The sequence below is a fragment of the Telmatherina bonti genome (genome assembly GCF_933228915.1).
Source record: "Telmatherina bonti genome assembly, chromosome: 4".
Classification (NCBI taxonomy): domain Eukaryota; kingdom Metazoa; phylum Chordata; class Actinopteri; order Atheriniformes; family Telmatherinidae; genus Telmatherina; species Telmatherina bonti.
Genome location: NC_136622.1, coordinates 39,719,407 through 39,739,028, shown reverse-complemented (window position 1 = coordinate 39,739,028; position 19,622 = coordinate 39,719,407). Strand labels below are relative to the sequence as shown.

Below are 19,622 nucleotides of genomic sequence, written 5' to 3'. Positions count from 1 at the left end.
CTTCTATAGACACACACATACCTGCTTCTATAGACACACACACACCTGCTTCTATAAACACACACCTGCTTCTATAAACACACACACACCTGCTTCTATAAACACACACACACCTGCTTCTATAAACACACACACACCCGCTTCTATAGACACACACACACCTGCTTCTATAAACACACACACACCTGCTTCTATAAACACACACACACCTGCTTCTATAAACACACACACACCTGCTTCTATAAACACACACACACCTGCTTCTATAAACACACACACACCTGCTTCTATAAACACACACACACCTGCTTCTATAAACACACACACACCTGCTTCTATAAACACACACACACCTGCTTCTATAAACACACACATACCTGCTTCTATAAACACACACATACCTGCTTCTATAAACACACACCTGCCTCTATAAACACACACCTGCTTCTATAAACACACACCTGCCTCTATAAACACACACCTGCTTCTATAAACACACACCTGCTTCTATAAACACACACCTGCTTCTATAAACACACACCTGCTTCTATAAACACACACCTGCCTCTATAAACACACACCTGCTTCTATAAACACACACCTGCTTCTATAAACACACACATACCTGCTTCTATAAACACACACCTGCTTCTATAAACACACACCTGCTTCTATAAACACACACCTGCTTCTATAAACACACACCTGCTTCTATAAACACACACCTGCTTCTATAAACACACACCTGCTTCTATAAACACACACCTGCCTCTATAAACACACACCTGCTTCTATAAACACACACCTGCTTCTATAAACACACACCTGCTTCTATAAACACACACCTGCTTCTATAAACACACACCTGCCTCTATAAACACACACCCGCTTCTATAAACACACACCTGCCTCTATAAACACACACCTGCCTCTATAAACACACACCTGCTTCTATAAACACACACCTGCTTCTATAAACACACACCTGCCTCTATAAACACACACCTGCCTCTATAAACACACACCTGCTTCTATAAACACACACACCTGCCTCTATAAACACACACCTGCTTCTATAAACACACACCTGCCTCTATAAACACACACACCTGCCTCTATAAACACACACCTGCTTCTATAAACACACACACCTGCCTCTATAAACACACACACCTGCTTCTATAAACACACACCTGCCTCTATAAACACACACCTGCTTCTATAAACACACACACCTGCCTCTATAAACACACACCTGCCTCTATAAACACACACCTGCTTCTATAAACACACACCTGCTTCTATAAACACACACACCCGCTTCTATAAACACACACCCGCTTCTATAAACACACACCTGCCTCTATAAACACACACCTGCCTCTATAAACACACACACCCGCTTCTATAAACACACACCCGCTTCTATAAACACACACCTGCCTCTATAAACACACACCTGCTTCTATAAACACACACCTGCCTCTATAAACACACACCTGCCTCTATAAACACACACCTGCTTCTATAAACACACACCCGCTTCTATAAACACACACCTGCCTCTATAAACACACACCTGATTCTATAAACACACACCTGCCTCTATAAACACACACCTGATTCTATAAACACACACACCTGCCTCTACAAACACACACACCTGCCTCTATAAACACACACCTGCTTCTATAAACACACACACCTGCTTCTATAAACACACACACCTGCTTCTATAAACACACACCTGCTTCTGTAAACACACACCTGCCTCTATAAACACACACCTGCCTCTATAAACACACACACCTGCTTCTATAAACACACACACCTGCTTCTATAAACACACACACCTGCTTCTATAAACACACACACCTGATTCTATAAACACACACCTGCCTCTATAAACACACACCTGCCTCTATAAACACACACACCTGCCTCTATAAACACACACCTGCTTCTATAAACACACACCTGCTTCTATAAACACACACACCTGCCTCTATAAACACACACCTGCCTCTATAAACACACACACCTGCCTCTATAAACACACACACCTGCCTCTATAAACACACACACCTGCTTCTATAAACACACACACCTGCCTCTATAAACACACACCTGCTTCTATAAACACACACACCTGCCTCTATAAACACACACCTGCTTCTATAAACGCACACCTGCTTCTATGAACGCACACCCGCCTCTATGAACACACACCTGCCTCTATAAACACACACACCTGCCTCTATAAACACACACACCTGCCTCTATAAACACACACACCTGCCTCTATAAACACACACCTGCTTCTATAAACACACACCTGCCTCTATAAACACACACACCTGCCTCTATAAACACACACACCTGCCTCTATAAACACACACCCGCCTCTATAAACACACACCCGCCTCTATAAACACACACCTGCCTCTATAAACACACACACCTGCCTCTATAAACACACACACCTGCCTCTATAAACACACACACCTGCCTCTATAAACACACACCCGCCTCTATAAACACACACCTGCCTCTATAAACACACACACCTGCCTCTATAAACACACACACCTGCCTCTATAAACACACACCTGCCTCTATAAACACACACACCTGCCTCTATAAACACACACACCTGCCTCTATAAACACACACACCTGCTTCTATAAACACACACACCTGCCTCTATAAACACACACACCTGCCTCTATAAACACACACACCTGCTTCTATAAACACACACCTGCTTCTATAAACACACACACCTTCCTCTATAAACACACACCTGCCTCTATAAACACACACCTGCTTCTATAAACACACACACCTGCCTCTATAAACACACACCTACCTCTATAAACACACACCTGCTTCTATAAACACACACCTGCTTCTATAAACGCACACCCGCCTCTATGAACACACACCCGCCTCTATAAACACACACACCTGCTTCTATAAACACACACACCTGCCTCTATAAACACACACCTGCTTCTATAAACGCACACCTGCTTCTATGAACGCACACCCGCCTCTATGAACACACACCTGCCTCTATAAACACACACCTGCTTCTATAAACACACACACCTGCCTCTATAAACACACACCTGCCTCTATAAACACACACCTGCTTCTATAAACACACACCTGCTTCTATAAACACACACACCTGCCTCTATAAACACACACCTGCTTCTATAAACACACACACCTGCCTCTATAAACACACACCTGCCTCTATAAACACACACCTGCTTCTATAAACACACACCTGCTTCTATAAACACACACACCCACCTCTATAAACACACACCTGCTTCTATAAACACACACCTGCTTCTATAAACGCACACCCGCCTCTATGAACACACACCCGCCTCTATAAACACACACCCGCCTCTATAAACACACACACCTGCCTCTATAAACACACACCTGCCTCTATAAACACACACACCTGCTTCTATAAACACACACACCTGCTTCTATAAACACACACACACCTGCTTCTATAAACACACACCCGCTTCTATAAACACACACCCGCCTCTATAAACACACACCCGCCTCTATAAACACACACCCGCTTCTATAAACACACACCCGCCTCTATAAACACACACCCGCCTCTATAAACACACACCCGCTTCTATAAACACACACCCGCTTCTATAAACACACACCTGCTTCTATAAACACACACACCTGCCTCTATAAACACACACCTGATTCTATAAACACACACCTGCCTCTATAAACACACACCTGATTCTATAAACACACACACCTGCCTCTATAAACACACACCTGCTTCTATAAACACACACACCTGCTTCTATAAACACACACACCTGCTTCTATAAACACACACCTGCTTCTGTAAACACACACCTGCCTCTATAAACACACACCTGCCTCTATAAACACACACACCTGCTTCTATAAACACACACACCTGCTTCTATAAACACACACACCTGATTCTATAAACACACACACCTGATTCTATAAACACACACCTGCCTCTATAAACACACACCTGCCTCTATAAACACACACACCTGCCTCTATAAACACACACACCTGCCTCTATAAACACACACACCTGCTTCTATAAACACACACACCTGCCTCTATAAACACACACCTGCTTCTATAAACACACACACCTGCCTCTATAAACACACACACCTGCCTCTATAAACACACACACCTGCCTCTATAAACACACACACCTGCCTCTATAAACACACACACCTGCCTCTATAAACACACACCTGCCTCTATAAACACACACCTGCTTCTATAAACACACACCTGCCTCTATAAACACACACACCTGCCTCTATAAACACACACACCTGCCTCTATAAACACACACACCCGCCTCTATAAACACACACCCGCCTCTATAAACACACACCTGCTTCTATAAACACACACCTGCCTCTATAAACACACACACCTGCCTCTATAAACACACACACCTGCCTCTATAAACACACACCCGCCTCTATAAACACACACCCGCCTCTATAAACACACACCTGCCTCTATAAACACACACACCTGCCTCTATAAACACACACACCTGCCTCTATAAACACACACACCTGCCTCTATAAACACACACCCGCCTCTATAAACACACACCTGCCTCTATAAACACACACACCTGCCTCTATAAACACACACACCTGCCTCTATAAACACACACCTGCCTCTATAAACACACACACCTGCCTCTATAAACACACACACCTGCCTCTATAAACACACACACCTGCTTCTATAAACACACACACCTGCCTCTATAAACACACACACCTGCCTCTATAAACACACACACCTGCTTCTATAAACACACACCTGCTTCTATAAACACACACACCTTCCTCTATAAACACACACCTGCCTCTATAAACACACACCTGCTTCTATGAACACACACACCTGCTTCTATAAACACACACCTGCTTCTATGAACACACACACCTGCTTCTATAAACACACACCTGCCTCTATAAACACACACCTGCTTCTATAAACACACACCTGCTTCTATAAACACACACCTGCTTCTATAAACACACACACCTTCCTCTATAAACACACACCTGCCTCTATAAACACACACCTGCTTCTATAAACACACACCTACCTCTATAAACACACACCCGCCTCTATGAACACACACCCGCCTCTATAAACACACACACCTGCTTCTATAAACACACACACCCGCCTCTATGAACACACACCTGCCTCTATAAACACACACACCCGCCTCTATAAACACACACACACCTGCCTCTATAAACACACACCTGCTTCTATAAACACACACACCTGCCTCTATGAACACACACCTGCTTCTATAAACACACACCTGCTTCTATAAACACACACACCTGCCTCTATAAACACACACCTGCTTCTATAAACACACACACCTGCCTCTATAAACACACACCTGCCTCTATAAACACACACCTGCTTCTATAAACACACACCTGCTTCTATAAACACACACACCCACCTCTATAAACACACACCTGCTTCTATAAACACACACCTGCTTCTATAAACGCACACCCGCCTCTATGAACACACACCCGCCTCTATAAACACACACCCGCCTCTATGAACACACACCTGCCTCTATAAACACACACCTGCCTCTATAAACACACACCTGCCTCTATAAACACACACCTGCTTCTATAAACACACACCTGCTTCTATAAACACACACCTGCTTCTATAAACACACACACCTGCCTCTATAAACACACACCTGCTTCTATGAACACAAACCTGCCTCTATAAACACACACCTGCTTCTATAAACACACACCTGCTTCTATAAACACACACCTGCTTCTATAAACACACACACCTGCCTCTATAAACACACACCTGCTTCTATGAACACACACCTGCCTCTATAAACACACACCTGCTTCTATAAACACACACACCCACCTCTATAAACACACACCTGCTTCTATAAACACACACACCTGCTTCTATAAACACACACCTGCTTCTATAAACACACACACCCACCTCTATAAACACACACCTGCTTCTATAAACACACACACCTGCTTCTATGAACACACACCTGCCTCTATAAACACACACCTGCCTCTATAAACACACACCTGCTTCTATGAACACACACCTGCTTCTATAAACACACACACCTGCTTCTATAAACACACACCTGCTTCTATAAACACACACCTGCTTCTATAAACACACACACCTGCCTCTGTAAACACACACCCACCTCTATAAACACACACCTGCTTCTATAAACACACACACCTGCCTCTACAAACACACACACCTGCCTCTATAAACACACACCTGCCTCTATAAACACACACCTGCTTCTATAAACACACACCTGCTTCTATACACACACACACCTGCCTCTATAAACACACACCTGATTCTATAAACACACACCTGCCTCTATAAACACACACCTGCCTCTATAAACACACACCTGCTTCTATAAACACACACCTGCCTCTATAAACACACACCTGCCTCTATAAACACACACACCTGCCTCTATAAACACACACCTGCTTCTATAAACACACACACCTGCCTCTATAAACACACACACCTGCTTCTATAAACACACACACCTGCCTCTATAAACACACACCTGCCTCTATAAACACACACACCTGCCTCTATAAACACACACACCTGCTTCTATAAACACACACACCTGCCTCTATAAACACACACACCTGCTTCTATAAACACACACCTGCTTCTATAAACACACACACCTGCCTCTATAAACACACACACCTGCTTCTATAAACACACACACCTGCCTCTATAAACACACACCTGCCTCTATAAACACACACCTGCCTCTATAAACACACACACCTGCTTCTATAAACACACACACCTGCTTCTATAAACACACACACCTGCCTCTATGAACACACACACCTGCTTCTATAAACACACACACCTGCTTCTATAAACACACACACCTGCTTCTATAAACACACACACCTGCCTCTATAAACACACACACCTGCTTCTATAAACACACACCTGCCTCTAGAAACACACACACCTGCCTCTAGAAACACACACACCTGCCTCTAGAAACACACACACCTGCCTCTAGAAACACACACACCTGCCTCTAGAAACACACACACCTGCCTCTGTAAACACACTCACCTGCTTCTGTAAACACACACCTGCCTCTATAAACACACACCTGCCTCTACAAACACACACCTGCCTCTATAATCACACACACCTGCCTCTATAATCACACACACCTGCTTCTATAAACACACACACCTGCCTCTATAAACACACACACCTGCCTCTATAAACACACACACCCGCTTCTATAAACACACACCTGCCTCTATAAACACACACCTGCCTCTATAAACACACACACCTGCCTCTATAAACACACACCTGCTTCTATAAACACACACCTGCTTCTATAAACACACACACACCTGCTTCTATAAACACACACACACCTGCCTCTATAAACACACACCTGCTTCTATAAACACACACACCTGCCTCTATGAACACACACCTGCTTCTATAAACACACACCTGCTTCTATAAACACACACACCTGCCTCTATAAACACACACACCCGCTTCTATAAACACACACCTGCCTCTATAAACACACACCTGCCTCTATAAACACACACACCTGCCTCTATAAACACACACCTGCTTCTATAAACACACACCTGCTTCTATAAACACACACACACCTGCTTCTATAAACACACACACACCTGCCTCTATAAACACACACCTGCTTCTATAAACACACACACCTGCCTCTATGAACACACACCTGCTTCTATAAACACACACCTGCTTCTATAAACACACACACCTGCCTCTATAAACACACACACCTGCTTCTATAAACACACACCTGCTTCTATAAACACACACACCTGCCTCTATAAACACACACACCTGCTTCTATAAACACACACACCTGCCTCTATAAACACACACCTGCCTCTATAAACACACACCTGCCTCTATAAACACACACACCTGCTTCTATAAACACACACACCTGCTTCTATAAACACACACACCTGCCTCTATGAACACACACACCTGCTTCTATAAACACACACACCTGCTTCTATAAACACACACACCTGCTTCTATAAACACACACACCTGCCTCTATAAACACACACACCTGCTTCTATAAACACACACCTGCCTCTAGAAACACACACACCTGCCTCTAGAAACACACACACCTGCCTCTAGAAACACACACACCTGCCTCTAGAAACACACACACCTGCCTCTAGAAACACACACACCTGCCTCTGTAAACACACTCACCTGCTTCTGTAAACACACACCTGCCTCTATAAACACACACCTGCCTCTACAAACACACACCTGCCTCTATAATCACACACACCTGCCTCTATAATCACACACACCTGCTTCTATAAACACACACACCTGCCTCTATAAACACACACACCTGCCTCTATAAACACACACACCCGCTTCTATAAACACACACCTGCCTCTATAAACACACACCTGCCTCTATAAACACACACACCTGCCTCTATAAACACACACCTGCTTCTATAAACACACACCTGCTTCTATAAACACACACACACCTGCTTCTATAAACACACACACACCTGCCTCTATAAACACACACCTGCTTCTATAAACACACACACCTGCCTCTATGAACACACACCTGCTTCTATAAACACACACCTGCTTCTATAAACACACACACCTGCCTCTATAAACACACACACCCGCTTCTATAAACACACACCTGCCTCTATAAACACACACCTGCCTCTATAAACACACACACCTGCCTCTATAAACACACACCTGCTTCTATAAACACACACCTGCTTCTATAAACACACACACACCTGCTTCTATAAACACACACACACCTGCCTCTATAAACACACACCTGCTTCTATAAACACAAACCTGCCTCTATAAACACACACCTGCCTCTATAAACACACACACCTGCCTCTATAAACACACACACCTGCCTCTATAAACACACACACCTGCCTCTATAAACACACACACCTGCTTTTATAAACACACACCTGCCTCTATAAACACACACACCCACCTCTATAAACACACACCTGCCTCTATAAACACACACACCCACCTCTATAAACACACACCTGCTTCTATAAACACACACACCTGCCTCTACAAACACACACACCTGCCTCTATAAACACACACCTGCCTCTATAAACACACACCTGCCTCTATAAACACACACCTGCTTCTATAAACACACACCTGCTTCTATAAACACACACACCTGCCTCTATAAACACACACCTGCCTCTGTAAACACACACCTGCCTCTATAAACACACACCTGCATCTATAAACACACACACCCACCTCTATAAACACACACCTGCTTCTATAAACACACACACCTGCCTCTACAAACACACACACCTGCCTCTATAAACACACACCTGCCTCTATAAACACACACCTGCCTCTATAAACACACACCTGCCTCTATAAACACACACCTGCTTCTATAAACACACACACCTGCTTCTATAAACACACACACCTGCCTCTATAAACACACACCTGCCTCTATAAACACACACCTGCCTCTATAAACACACACCTGCTTCTATAAACACACACCTGCCTCTATAAACACACACACCTGCCTCTATAAACACACACCTGCTTCTATAAACACACACACCTGCCTCTATAAACACACACACCTGCTTCTATAAACACACACACCTGCCTCTATAAACACACACCTGCCTCTATAAACACACACACCTGCCTCTATAAACACACACACCTGCTTCTATAAACACACACACCTGCCTCTATAAACACACACCTGCCTCTATAAACACACACACCTGCCTCTATAAACACACACACCTGCTTCTATAAACACACACACCTGCCTCTATAAACACACACCTGCTTCTATAAACACACACACCTGCTTCTATAAACACACACCTGCTTCTATAAACACACACCTGCCTCTATAAACACACACCTGCCTCTATAAACACACACACCTGCCTCTATAAACACACACCTGCCTCTATAAACACACACACCTGCCTCTATAAACACACACCTGCTTCTATAAACACACACACCTGCCTCTATAAACACACACACCTGCCTCTATAAACACACACCTGCTTCTATAAACACACACACCTGCCTCTATAAACACACACCTGCTTCTATAAACACACACACCTGCCTCTATAAACACACACCTGCTTCTATAAACACACACACCTGCCTCTATAAACACACACCTGCTTCTATAAACACACACCTGCCTCTATAAACAAACACACCTGCCTCTATAAACACACACCTGCTTCTATAAACACACACACCTGCCTCTATAAACACACACACCTGCCTCTATAAACACACACACCTGCCTCTATAAACACACACCTGCCTCTAGAAACACACACACACCTGCCTCTAGAAACACACACACCTGCCTCTAGAAACACACACACCTGCCTCTAGAAACACACACACCTGCCTCTAGAAACACACACACCTGCCTCTGTAAACACACTCACCTGCTTCTGTAAACACACACCTGCTTCTATAAACACACACCTGCCTCTATAAACACACACCTGCTTCTATAAACACACACCTGCTTCTATAAACACACACACCTGCCTCTATAAACACACACCTGCCTCTATAAACACACACACCTGCTTCTATAAACACACACACCTGCCTCTATAAACACACACACCTGCTTCTATAATCACACACACCCGCTTCTATAAACACACACCCGCTTCTATAAACACACACCTGCCTCTATAAACACACACCTGCCTCTATAAACACACACACCTGCCTCTATAAACACACACACCTGCCTCTATAAACACACACCCGCTTCTATAAACACACACCTGCCTCTATAAACACACACCCGCTTCTATAAACACACACCTGCCTCTATAAACACACACCCGCTTCTATAAACACACACCTGCCTCTATAAACACACACCTGCCTCTATAAACACACACACCTGCCTCTATAAACACACACACCTGCCTCTATAAACACACACACCTGCCTCTATAGACACACACCTGCTTCTATAAACACACACCTGCTTCTATAAACACACACCTGCCTCTATAAACACACACCTGCTTCTATAAACACACACACCTGCCTCTATAAACACACACCTGCTTCTATAAACACACACCTGCCTCTATAAACACACACCTGCCTCTATAAACACACACCTGCTTCTATGAACACACACCCGCTTCTATAAACACACACACCTGCCTCTATAAACACACACCCGCTTCTATAAACACACACACCTGCCTCTATAAACACACACACCTGCCTCTATAAACACACACCTGCCTCTATAAACACACACACCTGCCTCTATAAACACACACCTGCCTCTATAAACACACACCTGCTTCTATAAACACACACCTGCTTCTATGAACACACACCTGCCTCTATGAACACACACCTGCCTCTATAAACACACACCTGCTTCTATAAACACACACACCTGCTTCTATGAACACAAACCTGCCTCTATAAACACACACACCTGCCTCTATAAACACACACCTGCCTCTATAAACACACACCTGCTTCTATGAACACAAACCTGCCTCTATAAACACACACCTGCTTCTATGAACACAAACCTGCCTCTATAAACACACACCTGCTTCTATAAACACACGCACCCACCTCTATAAACACACACCTGCTTCTATAAACACACACACCTGCTTCTATAAACACACACACCCACCTCTATAAACACACACCTGCTTCTATAAACACACACACCTGCCTCTATAAACACACACACCTGCCTCTATAAACACACACACCTGCCTCTATAAACACACACACCTGCTTCTATAAACACACACACCCGCCTCTATAAACACACACACCTGCCTCTATAAACACACACACCTGCCTCTATAAACACACACCCGCCTCTATAAACACACACACCTGCCTCTATAAACACACACCTGCCTCTATAAACACACACCTGCTTCTATAAACACACACACCTGCCTCTATAAACACACACACCTGCTTCTATAAACACACACACCCGCCTCTATAAACACACACACCTGCCTCTATAAACACACACACCTGCCTCTATAAACACACACACCTGCCTCTATAAACACACACCTGCCTCTATAAACACACACACCTTCCTCTATAAACACACACACCTGCCTCTATAAACACACACACCTGCCTCTATAAACACACACACCTTCCTCTATAAACACACACACCTGCCTCTATAAACACACACACCTGCCTCTATAAACACACACACCTGCCTCTATAAACACACACACCCGCCTCTATAAACACACACACCTGCCTCTATAAACACACACCTGCCTCTATAAACACACACCTGCCTCTATAAACACACACACCTGCCTCTATAAACACACACCTGCTTCTATAAACACACACACCCACCTCTATAAACACACACCTGCTTCTATAAACACACACACCTGCCTCTATAAACACACACACCTGCCTCTATAAACACACACACCCGCCTCTATAAACACACACACCTGCCTCTATAAACACACACACCTGCCTCTATAAACACACACCTGCCTCTATAAACACACACCTGCCTCTATAAACACACACCTGCCTCTATAAACACACACACCTGCCTCTATAAACACACACCTGCTTCTATAAACACACACACCCACCTCTATAAACACACACCTGCTTCTATAAACACACACACCTGCCTCTATAAACACACACACCTGCCTCTATAAACACACACACCCGCCTCTATAAACACACACACCTGCCTCTATAAACACACACACCCGCCTCTATAAACACACACACCTGCCTCTATAAACACACACCTGCCTCTATAAACACACACCTGCCTCTATAAACACACACACCCACCTCTATAAACACACACCTGCTTCTATAAACACACACACCCACCTCTATAAACACACACCTGCTTCTATAAACACACACACCTGCCTCTATAAACACACACACCTGCCTCTATAAACACACACACCCGCCTCTATAAACACACACACCTGCCTCTATAAACACACACACCTGCCTCTATAAACACACACCCGCCTCTATAAACACACACCTTCTTCTGTTAAGACAGGTGTGTGTTTAGACCACAAGGCTGGACGCTGACACTGGACTATGAGACTGCAGACTTATAAACAAGTCTGCCATATTTGGTTTTCCTTGTTTTCTGACAACCCTGCATGGTTATCACAGTGACTCTTCTTCTTTGGTAGATGATATTGGGTCTCAGTGTCGCCCCTTGGTGGTCTCAGCTGGGTTTCCGGTTGAGGTTTTCTTGCAGAACAAAACCAGGAACAGCAGGTATGTTTTTTTCCAACGTTTACTACTCAGAGGTTTCAACCTTATCCTCGCCTGGCGGAATGACTCGTTTCATTCTTGATCCTGTTTGACCTGCCTGACGAAGGTTAAGCTAGAATATCCCGGTTCTCCTGAACTGTTTAATTATAGCATTAAGACATCAGAGATTTACTCTGCAGATCGCTTGCTTCACAACAAGCTAACAGTAAGGCTGACATTCAAGCTAGCAGTCAGGCTAACATCCAGGCTAGCAGTCAGGCCAACATCCAGGCTAGCAGTCAGGCCAACATCCAGGCTAGCAGTCAGGCCAACATCCAGGCTAGCAGTCAGGCCAACATCCAGGCTAGCAGTCAGGCTAACATCCAGGCTAGCAGTCAGGCTAACATCTAGGCTAGCAGTCAGGCCAACATCCAGGCTAGCAGTCAGGCTAACATCCAGGCTAGCAGTCAGGCTAACATCCAGGCTAGCAGTCAGGCTAACATCCAGGCTAGCAGTCAGGCTAACATCCAGGATAACAGTCAGGCTAACATCCAGGCTAGCAGTCAGGCTAACATCCAGGCTAGCAGTCATGCTAACATCCAGGCTAGCATTCAGGCTAACATCCAGGATAACAGTCATGCTCACAGTCATGCTAACATCCAGGCTAGCAGTCAGGCTAACATCCAGGCTAGCAGTCGGGCCAACATCCAGGCTAGCAGTCGGGCCAACATCCAGGCTAGCAGTCAGGCTAACATCCAGGCTAGCAGTCGGGCCAACATCCAGGCTAGCAGTCGGGCCAACATCCAGGCTAGCAGTCGGGCCAACATCCAGGCTAGCAGTCGGGCCAACATCCAGGCTAGCAGTCAGGCTAACATCCAGGCTAGCAGTCGGGCCAACATCCAGGCTAGCAGTCGGGCCAACATCCAGCTCGGCCCTACCTTAATTCTGGATAAGTCGCACCTACGTTGGTGAAGCTGGTCAATTTGGTTTACAGCCAGCTGTGACTCCTGTAAAATCATCAGGTCAAAGGTCAATCTGCCTGATCATTTGATCAGCTGTTCCAGGCCAACTGAACCAAGTCAAATAAATCTAAGCCAGTCTGTTCCAGGCTGACTCAGCCTTGGTTGACCTGGTCCAGGCTTACCTGGTCTTGCTGGACCAGGTTTTAGACCAGTCCTCCGGGTCAGATAACATCAGGGAACCAGAACCTTTGTGTGGTATTTATACACTTCCTGTCTTCTTTCAGAACTGAACATCTGGAGAGTCGTCACAGGCCCCTCCCTCATCTCCCCCCATGCTCTCAGGACTCCTCCTCCTCCTCTGGGCCATCTGACCCTGGACTGGGAGGTAACGGGGCGGGCAGTGATGGTTCTGACGGCCTTCTGGACAACATGCCCCCCCCAGAGGAGGGGGTAGGGGGGCACCACGGAGTGGCAAGGGTATGCCAAGGAAAAACCATCACTAAAGGGTTCTGGATTGCTGACACAGAGAGACGGGTCCGAGTTTCTGAGGAAGGAGGGGTGAGTCAAGAGAGAGTAGGGGGTGGGTACAGCGAGGTTCTGTTGGACTATGTGTGGGCAAAACAGAACCAGCCTGGGAAGCAGCCAATCATGACTCAGCACCAGCCACTCTACAACGGTTGTTCCAATCAGCAGCCGATGGCAGCTCCGCCCACATACCGTTACCATGGCAGCCAGCAGAGAGTCAGCGTCACCCGCACCAAGTCCTGTGGTGCGTTCCTGTCGGCCCAGCAGAACCAGGCCGACACCCACCCCATCCAACCAGACCCCCACCCCCACCTGCTGCCTCCCCGGCCCCCTCAGCTGCCTCTCTGCCAGGACTCCCAGCTGGAGGAGGCCACCAGGTGCCTTCACAAGGCCCTGGCCCTGGAAGGTGAGCAACGCCCCACAGGAAAGGATACCCTCCTGCAGGGTAGACTTTTCTGAATCAATCAGCTGTCAGAAAGAGCTTCAGACCTGAAGGACACACCCACTGGTTCTGGAGCAGAACACAGCCAGTCCAGGTCTGGTTCAGCTCAAGTCTAACTTCAGGCTCATGTGTGATTGACAGGTCTGAGGGACTGGTACCTGAGGAACACCTTAGGCTCCTCCCACCAGAACCAGGCCAGCAGGAAGGTCACAACAACAAACACGAAGGCAAACAGCGGAGTTAAAGGTCAGGCCAGAGGAGGCTGTGCTCTGCAGCGCAGACAGACAACTCATGGGGTCATAAAGCAGTCAACCCGTCAGACTGAGAGCACTCATCAGGCCGGCCTGCATCACAAATCGACGCTCCCGCATTCCGCCACGTTTCGAGGGCACCGCTTCCACGGCAGGTAGGAATCAGCCGCCAACCAGACGGCTCGTTCGGACGGAGTCCGGCTGGCAGTATCAGAACCAAGGCCGGCTGTCGGAATGCATACATGAGGGGGCAGAAACATGAACAGGGCATCATGTGTACACGTCATACTTTATAAGTGTTTTCTTAACAGGACTGTTAGTAGAGTCCAACACTCTGGCCTCTAACCGAAGACCTGTCCATCCTGGGTGTCCGACTAGAAACTAAAGCTCCTGCTGGTTTAGCTCTTAGGTCACTGAGGCACCAAACCCCCTGACCACAATATGGTGGCGTTGGGTTGTACTGGAAATTTCGTTGTGCTGGGACGCTGGCTAAATGATTCACTTTTACCGCTGCAGCAGCTCGGCCAGCAAGGGGGAGAAATCTGACCCCCAACAGTCAGGCTGCTTGTCAACTCATTTGCATACTAAGCGCTGATTGGTTGTTCACTGGGAGGAGAAGGAGGGTCCTGCAATGCAACGCTGTAAAACAACAAGCAGCTCAGTGCAGAGGGGAGAGAGAGTTTAGGTACTTTATGCATTTTTGGTGAATTTGATCTGAGGAGGCAAAGCGTTTGTTTGAGGGGGGGCGTTGCCCTTTTTGCCCCTGCCTGAAGCCGGCCTTGATCAGAACCTAGTCCAAAGACCCAGGAGACGCTAGCCTACCTGCACCAGGATGTGCAGGGGTTTACATGCTGCAGCAAAGGGATCAGGTTCCAGAACTGTCTGGGATTTCTGTTTGGATCTGTCTGTAAATGTTGATTTGGTCTTTTCTCTTCCAGATCTGTGGACGGCTTGTTCTACCAGGACTTATTTCTGCCTCAGAAGCAGGAAGTCCCTCTGCAGGACCAACCGTCTCCAGGGACTCTGGTCTGATTCTGAACCCTCTCAGGAAGTTTAGCAACGGACATGTGGAACATTTCCAGGCTGGTTTCCTGGTGTCCATGTGACTGAACTAAGATGAAGGGTTTGGTTGAGGCCCAGGTGATTGAATGAGCTGCTGTCACCAGGTGAACAGAACCAGAACATCAATCAGAACCTCCTTCGTTAAACATCAGATCCTCCTCCAGACAATCTGCATCTGAAGGGACAGTCACTGGATCCCGAAGGTCCACGTACACTGAACGGATCTGGTCCTCTGCTCATCCAGTATCCACCCAGTTCTCCAGCCATCAGTCCGAATCTGCAGTCTTCAGACTGGTGGGTTCGGATGATGATGATGATGGCAATGAAGACCTTTTCTTTATCTTCTATTCACTGATCAGATAATCAGACATTTTCTCTTTTGATGACTGAAAGTCCAACAGAACTCTATGACATCACAGCTGACATCACAGCTCAGTGCAGCCACCACATCCCAACCAAATCAGGTGACCTGTTTGTCCCTCAGCAGAGTCCAGACAGAACGATTCAGGAAATCTGGATTTAACTCGATGTCAAATCCAAAACTGGCTTTTGTTCTGAAACCAGCTGAACCAGCAAGACCTGGTCCTACAATCAGGGATAACCTGACCTGTCCAGGTCAGAGGCCGAGTTCTGTAGCAGGACCTGCACTAAATTCAGGATTAGATCCAGATCTAGGTCCTGGTCCGGATCCAGGTCCAAGTTCAAGTCCAAATCCAGGTCCAGTCTGAAGCAATAAGAGGAACAGTGTGTTAACCTGCTCCGAACATTTACAGTGACAATCAGATGGTGTCACCGGATTGATTGATTGGTTATTGATGACTTGAAAACTTTCTTTGTGATTTTATAAAAATGAATGAAATGGAACTTTTTTAATTGTTTGACTTCAATGTTACAGTTGAGGATCCTCACACACCAGTAAACACCAGTAAACACACCAGTAAACACCAGTAAACACACCAGTAAACACCAGTAAACACCAGTAAATGCCAGTAAATACACCAGTAAACATACCAATGAACACACCAGTAAAGACCAGTAAACACACCAGTAAAGACCAGTAAACACACCAGTAAAGACCAGTAAACACACCAGTAAACACACCAGTAAACACACGCCAGTAAACACACGCCAGTAAACACACACACCAGTAAACACACCAGTAAACACACACACCAGTAAACACACACCAGTAAACACACACCAGTAAACACACCAGTAAACACCAGTAAACACACCAGTAAACACCAGTAAACACACCAGTAAACACACACCAGTAAACACACCAGTAAACACACACCAGTAAAGACCAGTAAACACACCAGTAAAGACCAGTAAACACACCAGTAAACACACCAGTAAACACACGCCAGTAAACACACGCCAGTAAACACACACACCAGTAAACACACCAGTAAACACACACACCAGTAAACACACACCAGTAAACACACACCAGTAAACACACCAGTAAACACCAGTAAACACACCAGTAAACACACACCAGTAAACACCAGTAAACACACCAGTAAACACACACCAGTAAACACACCAGTAAACACACACCAGTAAACACCAGTAAACACACCGGTAAACACGTCGTGGTTTGGATGTGTTTTTTAGCTCCGGTTTGGGGTTTTATTCGGTACTTTTCCTGGCTTCGCTGCCTTGCGTCCGGTTTCCTGTCTTCATGAAGTCCACCTGGACTCGGTCGTCCCACCTGTCTTGTTTCCGTCTGTATTTAAACTTCTTGCTTTCAGTTCTGTTGGCTGGTTCATTTTGTTAGTTTCATTTGTTAGCGCCATGTGTTTACTTTATGCACTTGTGTTTGTTAAGTTTATCCCTAGTCTGAGTTTAGCCTTCTGGGCTAAACTCGGGGCTGTTAGCAGGACAGTTAGGCGGGGCTGTTAGCGGGACAGTTAGGCTGGGCAGTTAGCGGGACAGTTAGGCTGGGCAGTTAGCGGGGCTGTAAGCAGGGCTGTTAGCGGGGCTGTAAGCAGGGCTGTTAGCGGGGCTGTAAGCAGGGCTGTTAGCGGGACAGTTGGCTGGGCTGTTAGCGGGACAGTTAGGCTGGGCAGTTAGCGGGACAGTTAGGCTGGGCAGTTAGCGGGACAGTTAGGCTGGGCAGTTAGCGGGGCTGTAAGCAGGGCTGTTAGCGGGGCTGTAAGCAGGGCTGTTAGCGGGACAGTTGGCTGGGCTGTTAGCGGGACAGTTGGCGGGGCTGTTAGCGGGACAGTTGGCGGGGCTGTTAGCGGGACAGTTGGCTGGGCTGTTAGCGGGACAGTTGGCGGGGCTGTTAGCGGGACAGTTGGCGGGGCTGTTAGCGGGACAGTTAGGCTGGGCAGTTAGCGGGACAGTTAGGCTGGGCAGTTAGCGGGACAGTTAGGCTGGGCAGTTAGCGGGGCTGTAAGCAGGGCTGTTAGCGGGGCTGTAAGCAGGGCTGTTAGCGGGACAGTTGGCTGGGCTGTTAGCGGGACAGTTGGCGGGGCTGTTAGCGGGACAGTTGGCGGGGCTGTTAGCGGGACAGTTGGCTGGGCAGTTAGCGGGACAGTTGGCGGGGCTGTTAGCGGGACAGTTGGCGGGGCTGTTAGCGGGACAGTTGGCGGGGCTGTTAGCGGGACAGTTAGGCTGGGCAGTTAGCGGGACAGTTAGGCTGGGCAGTTAGCGGGGCTGTAAGCAGGGCAGTTAGCGGGGCTGTAAGCAGGGCAGTTAGCGGGGCTGTAAGCAGGGCTGTTCGCGGGGCTGTAAGCAGGGCTGTTCGCGGGACAGTTAGGCTGTTCGCGGGACAGTTAGGCTGTTCGCGGGACAGTTAGTTAGGCTGTT

General features: G+C 46.6%; 1 protein-coding gene across 1 annotated transcript in view; it reads left to right on the top strand.

Annotated features, from left to right (window-relative positions):
• Nucleotides 1-16,868, top strand: part of ccdc120a (coiled-coil domain containing 120a) — a gene marked incomplete at its 5' end in the record, with an annotated part of 44,938 nt that extends 28,070 nt beyond the window's left edge. Inside the window, 4 exons of the mRNA XM_079238614.1 lie at nt 13,497-13,584; nt 14,807-15,453; nt 15,631-15,895; nt 16,679-16,868. Coding sequence (XP_079094740.1) covers nt 13,497-13,584; nt 14,807-15,453; nt 15,631-15,895; nt 16,679-16,772 — 1,094 coding nt within the window. The 3' untranslated portion in view covers nt 16,773-16,868. The remainder of the gene's footprint in view (nt 1-13,496; nt 13,585-14,806; nt 15,454-15,630; nt 15,896-16,678) is intronic.
• Between the last annotated feature and the right edge of the window lie 2,754 nt (nt 16,869-19,622).